The following is a 17285-nucleotide window of genomic DNA, read 5'->3' on the forward strand; positions in this document are numbered from 1 at the left end:
AAATCCCAGGAGGCTGTGAGCATGGGGCGGTGCCTAACCCTGGGGGGAGGAACAGGGCTGTGTGCGCTTGGCCGAGGGACACACCGCCCTTGACTCAGGACTCTGGTCCTGCACCCGCTGCACGTGGACTGAATCCCAGAGGGATGCGACGGGACTAGCGGGACCAGGGAGTTAGGAGGATGTGGCGGATGCATGGGCAGCCAAGGGCCTGCAGCGTGCAACTGGTTTTGTCCAAAATAGAAGTCGGACTCGTGCCTCTTCCACACCGCCTTCCTCCGTTGTTTGATTCCTCCTCCCACCTGCGTGCCTGTGGGTCTTTCCACAGCCCCCTACCAAGTCCAGGGCCAGGTGCTTCTCTAAAATGCTTATGGGAACTGGTTTGACATCCCAGAAACTTTCCACTTTGCCTGCTGCCCTCTGTCTTCTCCAGCCAAAGTGCCATCCTTTCATCAGCTTTTGAGAGAGATTCCCCCTTGTGGCTGGTCTTGCAAGTACAACTTAAGAGCTTTGCTGGGTGGTAACACTGGCTCTTTCTTGCCTTTTTCACAGGTGTGGAAGTTAAGGCATCTGTGAGGTTAATCACTGGTTTCCCCAGGATCTGCTAAGAGCAGAGGAGAACAACCCAATTCCCAGGCAAGTATCTAGTAGGCCATTTTCACCAACGCATTCCAGGGCAGTGGCCTCCAAAGCAGCAACCTTAAGACGAGAATAGCTTAATCATTTTGCCCTTTAGATTGATCACCTAATCTCAGCTCAGGCCTGAGTGGCCAGTCTCTCAGGGACACGAATGGCGACTCTGATCACTCAGGAAGAGACTAGTCATCCAGCTTTGGGAGAGGGATGTTCAAGGTAGACAGCACTTGGGCAGCATTTGAAACCCGTCACCTTTAACATCTCTGCTTTGGATTCTGGCAAGGTTCCCACATAAACATGCCTAGGGATAGTCAGAGGTACCATATTCTTTAAAAATTGATTAGAGTTGTGAAAGGAACAGAGCATAAAATATCTTGCTTATTTGCAAAAGATAAAATGCAAGCAAGACCTTCCTGTTAATTTTTTTCTGCTCATTCTCTTAGCTGTACTGTATGTTTGAATGCAGAAACAAAAAACTTGAATTGCCAAATTCTCTTTTCCTGAGATTGGTAAATTAACTTAAATGTCTTATTGAAACCTGTGGAGGAATGGTTAGCAGCTTTCATGATTTATGTCGTCCCTAAAAATCTGGGCGTTGATCTACATGAAAAAAACTCCCTGTTTATATTACACATCCCAATAGGTTACATTTCCGATTCCTGAATGTGGGATATTATCAAAACAACTGAAAAACCTGGTCATGGAAACTGGACCCTGTCACTTTGTCAAGAATTTGCCTCTTTATGAATTAATGACACATGAATTCTTTAATAGTTTTGTAAAGAAAGAATGAGAGTGTGTAGTGTCTCTGAATGTGGTAAGATAGGGAAGTCTTGTTAGACCACATCCTCGGGTTCTTCTCTCGTGTTCAATAGGCCCAGGTGATAGTCCGTGTAGTCAGGTGCAGCGCCGCTCCCCCAGCCCCCAGTGTTCCATCCTACTCTGGCCTGTGCCCTCTTCAGGGGGTTCTGATGACACTGGTCCACAAGTGTTGGAAGGAGACATTGTAACATGAGAATATTCATCATCTTAAAACAAGGATTAATGGAGAGGAAAGTCTCAGGGTGTGTGTGCTCTGATGCACTGCTGTTGGGGTATGGCCGCAGTGACCACTGTGCTCCCAGCAGTCCCCACAATAGCAGTCTCAGGCGTTTGATCTCCTGGCGCAACCACAGCAGCTGTTGACAGAGCTGGGAACTCATCGTGGTTCAGTGTCTTCCATCAGATTTTGTCGCTCTGACCCTCCTCTGCTTGCCCCATTCCCACGCCTATCCGCTGTGTTGATTGCTTTGTAGTTGTTTCCTAGGAGCCACTGTGTGTAACTCTATTTCACAGTGTCTTTAGGGACCCACTCTCACTACACAAGTCACTGTACAACAGCCCCTTATCCTGGTGTAGCCCATGTTTATCCTGTGTGCGCCCGGGATCCGAACCCAGGCCGGCAGCAGCGGAGCGTGCGCACTTAACCACTAAGCCACGGGGCCGGCCCAGAATAGTTCTTGATTCAAGGAGAAATGTGAGATTCTGTGTCTCACTCACATGCCTACAGAAAGCGACAGAACCACACCACAACTCCCAAGCTGTAAAGGGAACAGGACTTTAATATAATATTCAAATATGTCATTTATTATTTACAACAAATAACCACTGTCTCTCCCCAATGGGTGAGTAGGTGCTGAGGTAGAGATGTCAGGGAGCTGGGATGGGGTCATCCCTTCTCTCTTGGGCTTCAGGGGACCCCAGGAATCAGCTTACAATGCTCCCCTTCCCATCAAATGGGAGGAGCTGACCCTGTGCATCGCAAGCATCCCAGCTGTGTCCCCGCTGCTGAGGATGGGGCTGTGATCGGCCACTGGTATGGGGTTCGGGGTTGGGGCCTGGGGGCTGAGTAGAAGAGTCGGGTTATCTTGCGTGGCCTCCCTCAGAATCATGGCCCCCCACCATGTCCCCACTGCACTGGGTGCTCCAGACCCTGTGCTCAGTGCTGTCAGCCACCAGTACCCCATTTGTCCCTGCCACGTGAGCGATCATTTAGTATTACCTATTTCACAGAGGGGGAAACGGAGTCTCAGGAAGCTGAAGAGAGTCACCCCAGTCACAGGACTGGTCAATAGTGGAGCTGGGATCCCAGTGCCAGCTATCCGACTCCCCAAGGCCACGCTTAGCCCAAAGCCTTACTGAACCCCTAGGAGTCAGTCACCCCGGCCCAGACACTCACTCACCCCTGACCTTGATGATGGCCGGTTCTTCTTGGCCTTGCGTACTCTGCAGGCCAACTAGGTCTAACGCTCTGGCTGGCAGGACAAGGTGTAGCTACAGGACAGAGAGGCACCTGTGAGCCTACCAGGAACCACACCTCAGGGGTCCCCCCACTGCCTGCCCAGCAGCTGGAGTCTGGGTGTCCCAGAGATCACCATGTAATCAGGCCGGGGGATGAGTGGGGCACCATGGAGACAGGCTCTCTGGACTGGCCAACAGGGAGAGTCCACCCCTGCCCTCACCCAACTCCTGCCCGGCCTCACCTCTCATTCTCGTTGAGCAACTCCATGTCCTGGAACGAGGCCCCAAATCGCTCCCTCGGGCTCTAGCTTGTAATTCTTTGCAGCCTCCTGGAGCAGCAGGATCTCCCTCATGACTCGGTATTCCTGGGACCAGAGGGAAGGAGAGGATGCAGACAGGGCCTGGGTGGGGGATGCTGCAGGGGTCTTGTTGGAGGTGAGGAGTGGGGCAGGGGACCAGTCCTGGAAACCATCCTTCCCTCCAGTTCCATCCAGGATCTACCAGTTCTCAGAATGGGAATAATCAGCCCCTCCTCCAGGAAGATTTCCTTGATGCCATCCTCCCCTCAACCCACCCGCCAATTGGATGGGTCTTCCACTTCTCTGGTATCAAACTCTTCCACTCAATGTAAGATACAGCGGGTGAAGCCAAGGACTGTTCTGCCCAGAAGGTCTCTGATTTCCACCTCCTTCCTCTCCCCTGCAGGGAGTGCCACAGCTGCTCCTCAGTCCTCTTCTCAAGGTTGATCCCATTCCCCTGGAAGGTAGACAGCCAGAGTACATCAGACAAAGACCCCTAGCCTGACTAGCTCCCTATGCCCACCCCTTCTCATGTTGCACTACTGCCAGATCCCCAGAGGGGGCCAGGCATGCAGAGAAAACAGGACTTGGACCTAGGCTTGCCTCTGGGCTCCAGAGGAGGAGGACATGGGGGTGTAACTGAGGGACCTGGCAGCACAACTCTCTCTGATGACAGACTTGGAGGCTGAGGCTTCAGGCAGAGGGGACTGCTCAGGCACTTATGTGCTTCCTGACTTGGGGGGGGCCGACTTCTTTCTCCCTTCATGGGCAACATGGGAGTTACAGGCTGAGTCCAGCTCAGATAAAACCTCACGCAGCTCTGCCATCAGGCAACTCTGAGCTTCCCCAGCCTGGGTAACTGGAATGGGTTTCTCTGGCAGAAACTCTGTTCACTCATCGCTAAAATAGGCCTGATGCCCCAGCTGCCAGCGGTGGCTGCAAGGCTTTCATGAGAGGAGATGTGCCAAGTGCTGAGAACTCAGAGCTCAGTTCGGGGGCTCCCGCATCCCAAGGCTCAGAATCCTGGTCCTTCCTGCCTAGACCTCAGGTGCACCCACCTCGAAATAGTCACCCATCACCAGGTGCAGCATCAGCAGGTCACTGAGCAGAGTTCCAAGATAGGGGACAACACCTTGTGACATCGGGGTGTGGGTGGGATGAACCTTTGCTCTCAAGTCGACCCCATGTAGACCCTCTCCTGAAAAGTCCCCACCCTCAGCCACCTGGCCCACCCCAGGGTTCCCACGAGGAGCAGCCTAGGACCCTCAGCAGCCTCCCGTCAATTCCTACTCCCTTCACACCCCAAGAACACCACACTCCTCCTCCTCACCTCCCAGGGCCGGCTTCTGGCAAATCACAGGGTGTGCAGTCCCTTGCCCTCCCCAAAACACACTCATCCTGCACCAGCTCTTCCAGGCCCTCCTCTTGGTCACTTCTACTGGGGGATTCAGACACTGTGGCACCAAGATGAAGGGCCCTCATCTTTTGATTTCAGGCCTCCAGCTGGGAGCACAGAGCCCCTCCCCCACAGGCACACTAACCTGCCGCTGCTGCTGCTTCTCCTGCACTCTCTGGGGGTTGCTCTCTGGGGGAGCAAACGTGGAGGGCCCCTCCTGCCAGGGTCGAGGACAGTGTCAGTGAGGCCATACTCCCCTCACCCCATTTCTCTCCAGCACCACTGGCCTCCGACACTGGACATCTGACTTGAGTCAACTGGTACCAATGTCATTCCATCCTCCAAGGTCTTGTGATTCCAGAACAAGCCCAGCTCCAACTCTCACTCTGGGTGTGAGCTTGGGCTTGTGGCCTGGCCTCCTTGAGCCTGTTTCCTCATCTGGAAAGTGTGAGAACTCCGGCTACCACACAGGTTCTCATGAGGACTCAGTGTCACAAGACTGTCATCATTGTTCTGGCCCTCACCCCTCCAGGTGGAGTAGGCAGAAAGCTCCCACATTCCTTTCCTCCCTCTTACCTCAACACCACCCTGTGAGGCCTGCACCACACAATCACCATCCCTCCATTTCCCTGATGAGGAGACAGAGACCCAAACATAGGCAGTGTGTTGCTCAGGGGCCCACAGAAGAGAGGCCGCTTGCCCCTCTCAGTCAGAGGCCCTGTTCCAACATCCTTGCCTAACCCCCAGCCCCACCACTGACAAGAGTCCTGTCCCTTGAGCTCTCAAAGCTTGGTCCTGGGCTGAGTCATGGATGGAGAGGACGGGGTGTCTTGGGAGTCTGGTTGAGTGGCTCCTGCCTGCCCCAGTCCCGTGGAGTGTCTGGGCCCCAGGCTGGGCCAGAGGCCAAGCCAAAGCCTTCTCCTCCCCAAGGAACGCCTCAGGACATTCCCCTGCACTGAATCCTTTTTTTTTTTTTTGTGAGGAGATCAGCCTTGTGCTAACATCTGCCAATCCTCCTCTTTTTTTGCTGAGGAAGACTGGCCCTGGGCTAACATCCATGCCCATCTTCCTCCACTTTATATGGGACGTTGCCACATCATAGGTCGACAAGCGGTGCGTCGGTGCGCACCCGGGATCCGAACCGGCGAACCCTGAGCCGCCGCAGCGGAGTGCGCGCACTTAACCGCTTGCGCCACAGGGACGGCCCCTGAACTCTTTCTTTATCCACTCAAGAACTGGACCTCCAAGGTGCCACCTCTGATCAACAGAGAAGGGGATGACAGGACATTTTGATTCCCCGTTTACATGAAGCTCCTAAGGTCCTTTCAGCAGGATCCACTAAGAATCCATCAGTTGCCTAGACGCTTCTCATAAGCCACTGGGGGCATATGTCATTGCCAACCAGGCACTCAGGTTAGACTCCTGTGGTTGATTCAAGTGAAGTGACTGCTCTAGGGGTCCAGTGGGGAGTCCCAGAATGCACACACATCTCTCACCTGAGGATGAGCAGCCTGTTTTTCCACCTGGGCCATGGGAATCCTCTGCCACGCACATCCCTGGGGCAGGCAGGATGCAGCCCCTTGGAGATGTGGTGAAGATAGAAGGAGCAGCAGGGTCCTGGCTTCCTGAGGATAGGTTTAGGCTGAGGGCTAAACCCACCCCAACCACCCAACAGCCTGGAAGAAGCTACATCCAGCAGGATGGACATACATGGAAGCCAGAGACCTGTTGATGGCGCCAGCTCGGCAACTCCTCCTGGAACAGCCCAGCCAACACCATTGTGTCTCATGACCAGGGCCTCCCGCCCACAAATGGCACCCCACCTGCCCATGGGCAGAACAGATCCCTCTGCTTGTTAATCTGGATGAGATAGACGGGAATGTTTCAGAGAAAGTTCAAGGGAGAAACTATCAAAACCACAGCCTGCCCAGTGCCCCTCCTCCGCACCCTTCCTCTCTTTCCAGCCCCCAGCCTCCACTCTACCTGGATCATCAGTTCTCTGCTCAAGGACTTGTCTTGACTATTGAGTTCCTTAAGATTTTCAGAGCTCTCTCTCAGGGGAGGGGAAAGAACGAGGGATAAATTTAGGAATAATGTGAGGGGTCTGAATGCAAATCCCTTTTCTTTGCAAACCCAAGAGATTCAAACTGCTTGAAGGAGTGTTCTCACTGGGCTCCTCTGAGCGCTAAGGTCTCATGGTACTGGGAGGGGGCTCTCCTGTTGGTCACTGGGGTCTCCACTCCCCAGTTCTACAGAACAGCTCTGTTTTGACTGCTTTGAGTTTCAACTGGGCATGGGGTTCTGTTGCTATAAACACTTGAAAATCTCCAATTTGGCTCAACTTAGTACCTGACACTTAGGGAAGCCGAGTCCTAAAGCAGAACTGGTGCATTAAGGACCCCGGAAGGTTTAGAGACCCCCTGCCGAGGCCCAGGCCCTGTCCCCAGCATTTGCTGCCTCCCAGGAGTTCCCAGCTGACTGAGGGGCCAATGGCAGACATACAAGAGATCCCCCATCCACCCTGGTCCTCCTATGGAGAGAGGCCTACCCACCGGGAAACTTCCCCCGTGTGTTCTTCAGGTGGCTTGTGAAGGTTTTCTGCAGAGCAGAGTTGACAGTGCAGGACGAGAAGAAGTTCTTCAGGATCTCGAACTCCTGGGGAAGGGAAGAGAATGAGCTGTGAGGTGGGGCACTGTAGCCCAGCTTGCTCTAGCTTCAGTACCCTTCTATTTAAATCTCCCCTCCTGGATGAGACAGATGCTCAGGGAGTCCCAGAAGGGCACATTTAGGACCCAAAGAGTAACACTCACAGGGAGCAGGATTTTAGCTCAACCCAGGGAAGGAGCCAGGTAGGAAGTGAGCATCCTCTCACTGGGACCTGGAGTTAAAGTCAGCAGGCCCCTGGCAGGAAGGTCCTAGGGACTGTGCAGGGGCTTAGACCACACACTGCAATCCTGGGAGCTGATAAATGTGGAGAGGCAGTTCCCAAGGCTTCAGAGAGGGGCTCCACTGGGCCTCCCACAGCACACCTGGGCCACCTGGATCCAGCGCTCCACCATCCTCACCCTGTCCTGGGCTGTCTTGCTCGGGTCCCCGAGGCAGGGGATGATGACGAAGCTGGCCACCCTTCTGACGTGGTCGACGGTGGCCTGGACGTTGGGTGTCTGGTGCTCATTGCCGGGCTTGTTCCTCTTGCCCCAGGTGGATCCCAGACACGGAGAGGACACCACCTTCTGGAAGAGCTCCTGGAGAACAGGGGGAGTGTCACCGAGCCCTGCCACACCCCAGGTCTGTGCCTACAGCCCCCAAAGTCCCACACAGGAGTCACAGTTTAGAGCTGGAGCTCAGAAAGCTCAGGATGTGGCCTGAGCCTTGTGACAGTCCCTGGCTTTTCTTCTCTGTCCACTGAGGACACCCAGCACAGGATGACCCAGGACCCAATACTGGCAGGGAAGGGAGAGGGGCATTTGAACCCAGCCCGTGCTGGCTAACTCCAAGCTCCAGATGGTGGCTCAACTAGGCTCATCCCAAGGGGGCATCTTCCAATACCCTGATCCCCCCTCTGGTCCCACTCCACATTCTGATGCACATCCCCGCGTGGCAGCTACACCCACAGGCCTTGTCTGTCTCCCTTGTAGTGGAGTACACATCAGGCGTCTAATAAGTCCTGAGGCTGTTGAGACTCCTGAGCAGACGGTTGGGCCACCAAGGTCCAGGCTGTACACAGTGAGCCCTTCCCTGCACAGATGGGCCAGGGCCCACCCAGCTTTCCATCTCTTCTACCTCATGGAGTTGGCACAGTCACTCTGTGCAACAGGTCCTCTTAATGTCCACCTCCACGGTCTGCAGGTGGACAGCAAAGGCTTGGGTGTTCAGAAAGTTGCCCAGGTCTTATGATTGGTAAAGGGTGGAGCCTGGATTTGGGCCCAGATCATAGGAGTCTGGATCAGGTCTGGGGCAACGATAGCAGAGGGAAGGCCTGCCCCACACCACCCTGAAAGCCCAGCTGCTCACCGCATCCATCATGGTAAACTGCTCCACCACCAGCTTAGGAGGGAAGGCCATGAGATTAAGCTTCTCACGCTCCTTAAGAGCCACAGGTGGAGATGGACTTCTCACTAGAAATGATGGTCCAGGTGACTCTAGCTAAGCAGCTCCTACTCCTGCTGGAGCCCATGTTGGCCCTTGCTCCACCTCCAACACTGCTGGTGGAGGGGACACTGGCTCCAGTGCTAGAGGGGGTGGTGTCAACGGAGCTGGAGCCAGCTCTACCTCCACCACTGCCCACTGCTCTTCTTCTGCCGCTGGCTGGAGCTCAGCAGCTGACGCTGGAGTGGGATAAAAACAAAGATTCACCCACATAGCTGACTTTCCATGTGACCTTCTAAACACAAGAAAGATCCCACTCCCTTCCAGGAATACCCAGCCTGCAGTCCCCCTTACCATCTGGCTCTGCCTCAGTGGCCTCCAGAAGCTCACACCGGACAAGGGTAAAAGGGTCACGGCAGCTCATCTCCTAGCCAGGCAAGGTGACATTCATGTACATCCCCTTTAGCTTCAAAAAGGGACAGCCTGAGTCTGGTCCCTCCCTAGTTCTAGTCCAACCTCATCATCTCAAGCTCCTGAGTGTGGAGACCCTCTGCTCCTGCTCTCATCTCAGAGCAGCACTGGAAAGTGTGGGTGGCCTCATGTACCTGCCCCTTGTCTAGTGAGTTTGTGGAGTTGAAACCATTGGGCAGTTACTCGACAACCTAATGAGTGGAGTTCTGCAAAGACTGCCTGGGAACTGGGCCAGAAGAAATCAGGGGCTGCCTGCACACTGCCACTGGGGCCAACCACCAAGAGAATATCTGTTCCTCAGTTCAGGCACAGAGGGGCATCTCTGCAAAGAACTCTGGTCAGGGAGGGAAGGAGATGAATCCTCTAGTGCTCGGTAACAATATGAGTAGAGGTGCTCACCTTCTCATGCTGCCAGGCATGGCCTGAAGTATGAACATGACCTAGCTGTTAGGTTTCCGACACCTAACAACCAGCACCTGCTCAGGAATGACCCGCCCCTTATGTCCTGCCTTCTCTCCTCCTCACAGACACATGCACACACACACACACACACACAAAGAGGGGCAAGGGGTGTGGGGCTGATCAGGTGGGATCACAGCTGTGCCCTGGCCTGCACTAGCCTCCCCTGGGCTGCCCCGTGTTACCTTTCACAGCCTCCTGCCAGATGCCCAGAGGCGTCAAGAATTAAGGCTGAGCCAACATCGCCAACTACCAAAAAGATTCTCTTTCTGGGATTTTTTGAGCCCAGATCCTCCAAAAGTTGGGAAACAACAACAAAACATCTTTGCCTGTTGACTGTCTCCAATCAAGTGAGGTGGATGGGGCAATGTGGGTGCCTGGTTACCAGAGTTCTAAGATCTGTTGAGGTCTATGACCCCACGTCATCTCTTGAACTGTACACAATGAGACCACATAGCCCTACCCACAGGTCCCTGGAAACCTAACTAGGGACCTAGTTTTGAGGAGACAGAGATGAATGCAGACCTCCTTTTCCTTACTATTTCTTCATCCTGGGATAGTCCCTGTGCCTCTCAGGTCCTCCCCAGTCTCTAAACCTGCACCATGGGAATCAAGCTAGAATCTACTTCCTAGGGACATCACCCGGTGTATATGAGATAATATCTATTACCCCTGTGGGCTGGTGTCACATGTACCTAAGGCACAAACTTAGAGATGGAAGAATAACAAGGAGGGGTGGGACGTAGTACAGAACACCACTCAAAACAGGCCTGGGCTCCAAGAATGTGATATTGGGACAGTCACTTCCAACTTGGCCTCATTTTCAGGTCAACACCATGAGGGGGTTGCAACTAATGGAAATTCAGATATTGCCATCTGTGGCATAAAACCATTCAATTGTTTCCTGTTTTATGGAGAATGAGACCGAAGTGCCTCATCTTGGCCTATGAGGTGGGCAGCCTCCACAGTGGTACCCAGTAAGCCCCACCCATGTTATACACTTCCCCGTGGAACCACAAAGAGGTTAGTAACTGGCTTCTGAACATAATAAGAGCCAAAGTGATGGGATGTCTTGTCTAAATTTTAACTAAAAATGTCTCTCACTTCCTCTTACTCCCTCTCTCATGTGCCATCTCTCTCTCTCTCACTCTGTCAAATCCCTGGAAGTGAGGAATCAAATACCGGTGTATTGGGGCTGCCCAATGTGGAGGCACATTGAAGAGAGAAGCAAGGGAGTGCCTGGGCCAACAGACAGAAAGGAACTCAGGCTCTCAATACAAAATGAATTCTGAAGGCTGAGAGTGAACTTGTGGGCCAGTCCTCCCCTAGTCGAGCCTCAGTTGAGGCCACAGCCCCAATCTGTTAAACTCACTGAGACAGAGGCACCCAGCTAAAACATGCCTGATTGCTGATCCACACAAATTGTGAGATTGTCAACATTTGTTGTTTTGAAATGCAAGGTTAGGGGCAATGAAGTCAGAGAGGGAAAGGTAACGAACACAGCCTACCAGGCCCTGGCCCTACCTTCCACCCTAGCTCCTGTTCTCTTCTCCCAGCCTCCCTCCAGTTGCATTGGCCACCTTTCTAACCTCCTGTGGCCAAACTCACTTCTGCCTGTGAGACTCAGGACCAGTGGTGCCATCTCCCTGACACACTGCTCCCAGACTTGTGCAAGGCTGACTCCCTCTTGTCATTCCGGTCCCAGAAAATGTCACCCTAGAGAGGTCTTTCAGACCCTCCTACCCAGTGACGCCCAGCCCTCCCTCACAGCCCCCTGATGTGTTTCTCTACAGCACTTGCTCTTTTCTTTCTCATGTCTTTGCTTTTGTCCATTTCCCCTCTAGACTGTGAGCTCCCGGCAGGCAGGGACCACTTGGTCATTTTCATCCTGCACTTCAGCCCACCAGGGCACCTGGCACAGGGTGAGTGCTCAGGACACAGCTGCTGAATGAGTATATGGGTAGATCTTGCACCCCGCCCCCTGCTTTTGACCAACTTTCATTGTGGAGATGAACACTAGTAATAGGAGGTACAAGTTGTTTCTGAGGCAGGGGGACAGCCAGAAAGACCTCTGGTTGACTCTTCGCTGCTCCAGGAGCTCAAGAATAGTTCAGTGGACACCAAGTAAATTCCAGGATTACAGCAGAATGACTTGATATATATATATATTATGTAATGGTTACCAAAATAAGTTTAGTTAACATCAATCACCAAACAGAAAAAAAGATTGTTTCCTGATGATGAGACTTTTTAGGATCTACTCTCTTAGCAAGTTTCAAATATACCACACAGCAATGTTAACTTAGTGCTGTATATCAAGTATACCTCAATACAACTGAAAAAAAATAAAAGCAAAAACTCACTGGCCACCACTGACACAAGAGGCTGCCCGCCCCCTCGTGGCCAGAACTAGCACTGCTGCCCAGGCCGGAACTCCAAACAGAAAGGAATCTTTCTTCAGGTGTCCTCAAGGCAGATGCTCTCCAGGGTCCCAGGGGTAAAGCAGCAGGACCTGTCAGCTTCGAGGGAGTGGGAGGAATCTCGGGAGCCTACCGTGCACCTCTCTTGCTTTTCCCCACCAGGTGTCCTCTTCACTCCTAAGGCATCCTAACTGCAGCCATGACAATGATTTCCCCTACTTCCAGATGAGGACCGCAAGGGTCCAACAAGGATTAGTCTTCTCCCTGGACTCTGGACTTGGTGTCCAGTGCTCTGGCATCTTCTTCCTTATCCTCAGTTCTCATCCACCCAAGCCCCCTAGCCTCGTCAGTTCTAAAGGATCTCCAGGGGCTGGAAATCATTTTCTCAGGGTTTCAGAGCACAGTAGGTCATCAACAGAGAACCTAGTCCAACAGACATGTAGTGAGTGCATGGAACACTTGGAGTCACTCGCTGGATGCACTCCACTTTATACAGGAGGACCCTCACTGAGATCTTCTCTCCTGTTCCCAATGCCTACACAAAGGGAGGATGGGCTCATCACAGTTTTGGGTGCCCACAGAGGTGGACTGCAGGACCCCAGTCCTGTGATCCCCAGGCTGGGCCAGGGATGGATCTGGAACAGGTAGACACCTAGGAACCTTAGGGATTCCTCTTCCCATCTCTGGGCCCCTGTGCACGAATCTAGGAGAACGGATGCTACTGCCCCGTGGGAGAGCTGCCTCCAACCTCTCTCCCTCCTGCCTCTTGTCACATCCCCGGTGTCAGCTCTTTCTTGACTGCACCTCAGTGTTCTCCATATGAGAAGTCAAGTGTGACGGAGTGTGCCTGTGCAGGTGTGATGATGAGGAGAGGAAAATGACCCCATATGGAAAAGGGTGCGCAGCAATCCTCTAGGATCTTAAAGCCACTCATTGCCAAAGGAAACCTGAGGGAAGAGGTGGAGCCTTGGCCAAGTAAGCTGGAGCTCTCTCTAGTCTTCAGGACTCTGACGACCTCCTGTGGTCTGGGACAGTACCTGCCTCTTTCTAGGCCAGTTTCCCAACTGCACAGTGAGGGGTAAGATGTGCAATAGCACAAGCATGTGCTCGGCCAGGACAAGTCATCAGGCCCCATAGATACATTAAGTATGTTTTAATGTGTATTGAAGTGTATTGAAGACATTAATATTGCTGTGCAATCATCACCACGATCCATCTTCAGAACACTTCTCATTTTACAAAACTGAAACTCTATACCCATTCATGAATAATCCCCCATTCCCCCTCCTCCCACCCACTGGCAAACACCATTCTACTTTCTGTCTCTCTGAATCTGGTGATTTCAGGAAGCTCTAGAAGGGAAATCACACAAGGTTGTATTTTTGTGACTAGCTTATTTCATTTAGAGTAATATCTTGAAGGTTCATCCATGGTGTGCCGTATATTAGACTTTCCTTCATTTTTCAAGGATGAATAATATACCATTGTATGTATATAGCACATTTTGCTCATCCATACATCCCTGGACAGATACCATAGCAAGGCCCACAACCAAGCCCAAAATAAAATGGGGCCCCAGCCAGATTTTTCTCAACAGTACCCTGGAGACTACTTTTTTAAGCCATATCCCATATGATATTTACTAAGGATTTAATCTTGGGCCGAGAGTTGCTTTTCAGAAACTCCATTTCTCTTCCTTAAGCAAGTTTCAACTACTTTGAACCAATGAGACAACAAGACGGCTTGCAAGACTCAAACTGCAACTGCATAAGTGACTGGAGGATGAACTGGGGGACCAAGAACTCCCCTGCCAATCATGTTAAGGACACCGTCTTTTGAACGTGGGATGTGTGACAGAACATGAAAATCTGTGCTTGCACAAAATAAGTGACTGGAGGATGAACTGGGGGACCAAGAACTCCCCTGCCAATCATGTTAAGGACACCATCTTTTGAACGTGGGATGTGTGACAGAACATGAAAATCTGTGCTTGCACAAAATGCCTAGGACTGCTCCCAAACTTACTGCACCCGCTCCTTTGCCCTTTTCAAGCCCTTTTCAACAGCCCATTGGGGAGAAAGATTTAACCTTCGTCTCTTTGCTGGCCAACCTCGTAATAAAGCTTTTTCCCCTTCTACAAGAGCGGGTATCCTGTTTGGCTAATGGGTGCATTGGGCTGTAAGCCCTTCCTTGATTACAATACTTGTGTGGCTTCCATGTTTTAGCTATTATGAATAATGATGCCATGAACATGAGTGTTGAAATATGTCTTTGAGAACATGCTTTCAACTCCTTGGTGGGGTATACACCCAGAATAGGAATTGCTGGGTCCTATATAATTATATTTTTAATTTTTTTTAGGAATTGTTATACTGATTTCTACAGCAACTATATATTCCCACCACAATACACAAGGGTTCCAACTTCTCCACATCTTGGCCAACAGTGGTTCTATTCTTTTTCTTCTTCTTTTTTTTTTCTTTTTGATAGATGCCATCCTAATGAATGTGAGGTGGTCTCTCACTGTGTATCTGATTTGCATTTCCCTAATGATTACTGATGATGAGCATCTTTTCATATGCTTATTGGTTATTTGCATATCTTCTTTGAGCAAATGTCTACTCATATACTTTGTTCAAATTTGATTTGAGTTGTTTGTTTTTTGTTGTTGAATTTAGGAGTTCTCTAACTATTCTGGATATTAAGCCTTTGTCAGATACATGGTTTGCAAATATGGTCGCCCATCCTATGGGTTGTGCTTTTACTCTGTTGATAATGGTTTTTGAGGCACAAAACTTTTTAATATCCATGAAGTCCAGCATATGTATTTTCCTATTTTATTGGCTGCTCTTGGGTGTCAGAACCATGAAATCATTACCAAATCCTATCTTGTCAAGTTTTGCCTTATGTTTTCTTCTAAGGGTATTATAGCATTAGCTCTTACACTTAGGTATTTGATTCACTGGGAATCAAGTTATGTATACAGTGTTAGGTAAATGTCCAAGTTGATTCCTTTGCATGTAGATATCCACTATTTCCAGCACAACTTGTTGAAAAGACTTTTCCCCATTTAATAATCTTGGCACCCTTGTCAAACATCATTTGATCACATGGGTGAGGGTTAATTTCTGGGCTCTCAATTCTGTTTCCATTGCTCAATATGGCTGTCTTTATGCCATGACAATGCTGTTTTGATACTGTAGATTTATAGTAAGTTTTCAATCAGGAAGAATCAGTCCTCCAACTTAGTATCTCCTTTCAAGATTATTTTTGGTATCTGGGCTTATTTGAGATTCCATAAGAATCTTAGGATGGGTTTTTTTCTATTTCAGCACAAAATGCCCTTGGGATTTTGATAAGGACTGCACTGCATTTGTTGATCTCTTTGGATAATGTTGACACCGTCACAATAAGGAGTGTTCCAATCCACGGTGATCGGATGTCTTTCATTTCTAATAGTGCCGGATGGCTGTTCAGGTGGGGGGGGGGCCCTCCTCGAGGTAGTCGTGAAGAAACCCACAGTTCCTCCTCACTGTGCCTTCACCATTTCCTTAGAACCCATCAACAGTCAACAGAGGTCAAAATGCATGTAAAATGCACGCAGGAAGTTTTCAAAGATTGGATGTGCATGGAGCACACATTTCTTCCACTCCTCTCCATTAGCAAGAACCACGGACTGAAGCAGCAGACCCTAACACATGGAGACTGCAGACTCACCCAGCAGACCCCAACAAACGGGGACTGTGGACTAACTAAGGGCCAGGGACTCGGGTTCCTGGCAGAACCATCTGGCAGCTCAAGCTGAACCACTAAGCCTTTGCCTGGCACTGCTGACTAACCAAGTGCTAAGACTGATGCTCTCTTAGAGCATCCTGTCAGTCTAGACTGACCCACTGACCCTGGACTGGAAAGCCAGGTAGATCAGGAGGTCAAGGCAAACAGAGTGGATCTCAGATCCAAGAGAAACTTACCCACAGCCCTCAGAAACAGTGAAAAAGATGGAGAACTCAAAGGTTTTGCTGGTACCAATGACTGTTTCTCATCCTCGAAGCCATCAGGCGTCTCCTTTGGATCCCACTGCTGCCACCAAACTGGTACAAAACAAAATAAAATTCAGTAAATTTTAAACATCTTATTGGCTTTATTCAACAGTTCATGAATCAGGCAGCATCCAGTCTAGCAGAGAGAAAGGACCTCCAAGGAGTTCTACAAAATGAAGGAATTTATAGGCAGAAGGGAGCAAGAACAAGGAAGTTACACTAGATAAAAAAGCGGGTTGGTTACTGCAAGGTTACTTTCCTTTAGAGGATGGCAGGGTTCTATCAGGAAGATGACCTACCTGCTGCGCATGAGGTGATTCCTGATTGACTGGTTTAAGATTCTATTCCTGGGCCAAAAGTCTAATTAAGTCTCGACTTGTTTATGTGAGGCATAGCCTAAGCGGCTCCATTTGGGTCTGGTGTCTTGTTTTAAACACATGACTTCTGCTGGTCCCTGCTTTCCCCAGTTACCCCCCGGCTGTCCCTTCACTGACCATTGTTGGTCACACACCCACTGCACCTGCCTCCAGTCCTTCCCCTTCAACACCGTAATCTCACACACAGCTCCTCCCGACACTATCATGACGTCTCCCACCACACGTCGCCTATACTTTCCACACTGCCATCAAGATGCTTCACAAACACCACCACCATTTATGTCCAATGGGCTGAGAGGCCTGCCCGTGCACTGGGAATCAGGAGCCGCAGGGTCTGTCACTTGGCCTCCAATCACCTATTGTACCCCAGCTGAAGGGCTTACCCTGCGGAGACACTCAGTTTTACCCAACTCAATCGCACAACATCTTTGCCCCAGGCTTCCTTCAAAATGCTCCACCCACTTTCTGCCCCAACTGCTCCTTGAGGAGTCATTTTGGGGTAGCCTTCGAGACCACCTTGGTGATTTTGTGCTCAGGCCCAAACAGATCTTGGCCGACAAACACTTTAACCATACCCCCTGAAATCATATAGCATAGGTAACTAGTGAATGGGTGCAAATTACTGGTTTTACTTCCAAAGGCCGTAATGAATATTTCACACCAGGAACATCCACTTTTGGGTTTTACTGTAGGCTGATATCACAAGGCTCTCACACAGTGAGGCTCTCTCTTCCCCAGCCCTCTGAGCAGATTTCTCCAAGCTATATTCTGCAATACATCATTGTTTCTATCTCAGCCTGCTTCCCTCAGGTTGCAGGTCC

At 50.8% G+C, this 17285-nt stretch overlaps 1 protein-coding gene and 2 long non-coding RNA genes across 8 annotated transcripts in view; all 3 read right to left on the reverse strand.

Moving 5' to 3' along the window:
• Window positions 1–17285, reverse strand: part of LOC131423083 (uncharacterized) — a 48124-nt gene that overhangs the window by 16985 nt on the left and 13854 nt on the right. The window contains exons 2-3 of one of the 2 annotated variants that reach the window (XR_009224216.1): window positions 16019–16138; window positions 8746–8936 (exon numbers count right to left, since the gene is read on the reverse strand). This is a non-coding gene — a long non-coding RNA (uncharacterized LOC131423083). Of the gene's footprint in view, window positions 1–8745; window positions 8937–16018; window positions 16139–17285 lie in introns of those variants that run through there. The other variant, XR_009224215.1, reaches the window with a different exon arrangement.
• On the reverse strand, window positions 2215–3508 carry LOC131423084 (uncharacterized). The gene is made up of 2 exons (XR_009224217.1): window positions 2856–3508; window positions 2215–2517 (listed from the first exon to the last, which is right to left on the reverse strand). It is a non-coding gene; the product is annotated as an uncharacterized LOC131423084 (long non-coding RNA).
• On the reverse strand, window positions 3583–8706 carry LOC131423075 (ral-GDS-related protein-like). 5 transcript variants are annotated; one of them, XM_058570635.1, is made up of 6 exons: window positions 8623–8706; window positions 7743–7853; window positions 7161–7263; window positions 6105–6233; window positions 4754–4825; window positions 3583–3669 (listed from the first exon to the last, which is right to left on the reverse strand). In XM_058570635.1, exons 1-6 carry the CDS (start codon window positions 8671–8673, stop codon window positions 3650–3652), a joined length of 486 nt encoding a protein of 161 aa, XP_058426618.1. In that variant the 5' UTR covers window positions 8674–8706; the 3' UTR covers window positions 3583–3649. The 5 variants fall into 5 exon arrangements, with proteins under 5 accessions (XP_058426618.1, XP_058426621.1, XP_058426619.1 ...); XM_058570638.1 differs by lacking the exon at window positions 6105–6233; XM_058570636.1 differs by lacking the exons at window positions 3583–3669; window positions 4754–4825 and adding an exon at window positions 4832–5046 and having other exon boundaries at window positions 6105–6229.

The sequence above is a fragment of the Diceros bicornis genome, chromosome 27 (genome assembly GCF_020826845.1).
Source record: "Diceros bicornis minor isolate mBicDic1 chromosome 27, mDicBic1.mat.cur, whole genome shotgun sequence".
Lineage (NCBI taxonomy): Eukaryota > Metazoa > Chordata > Mammalia > Perissodactyla > Rhinocerotidae > Diceros > Diceros bicornis.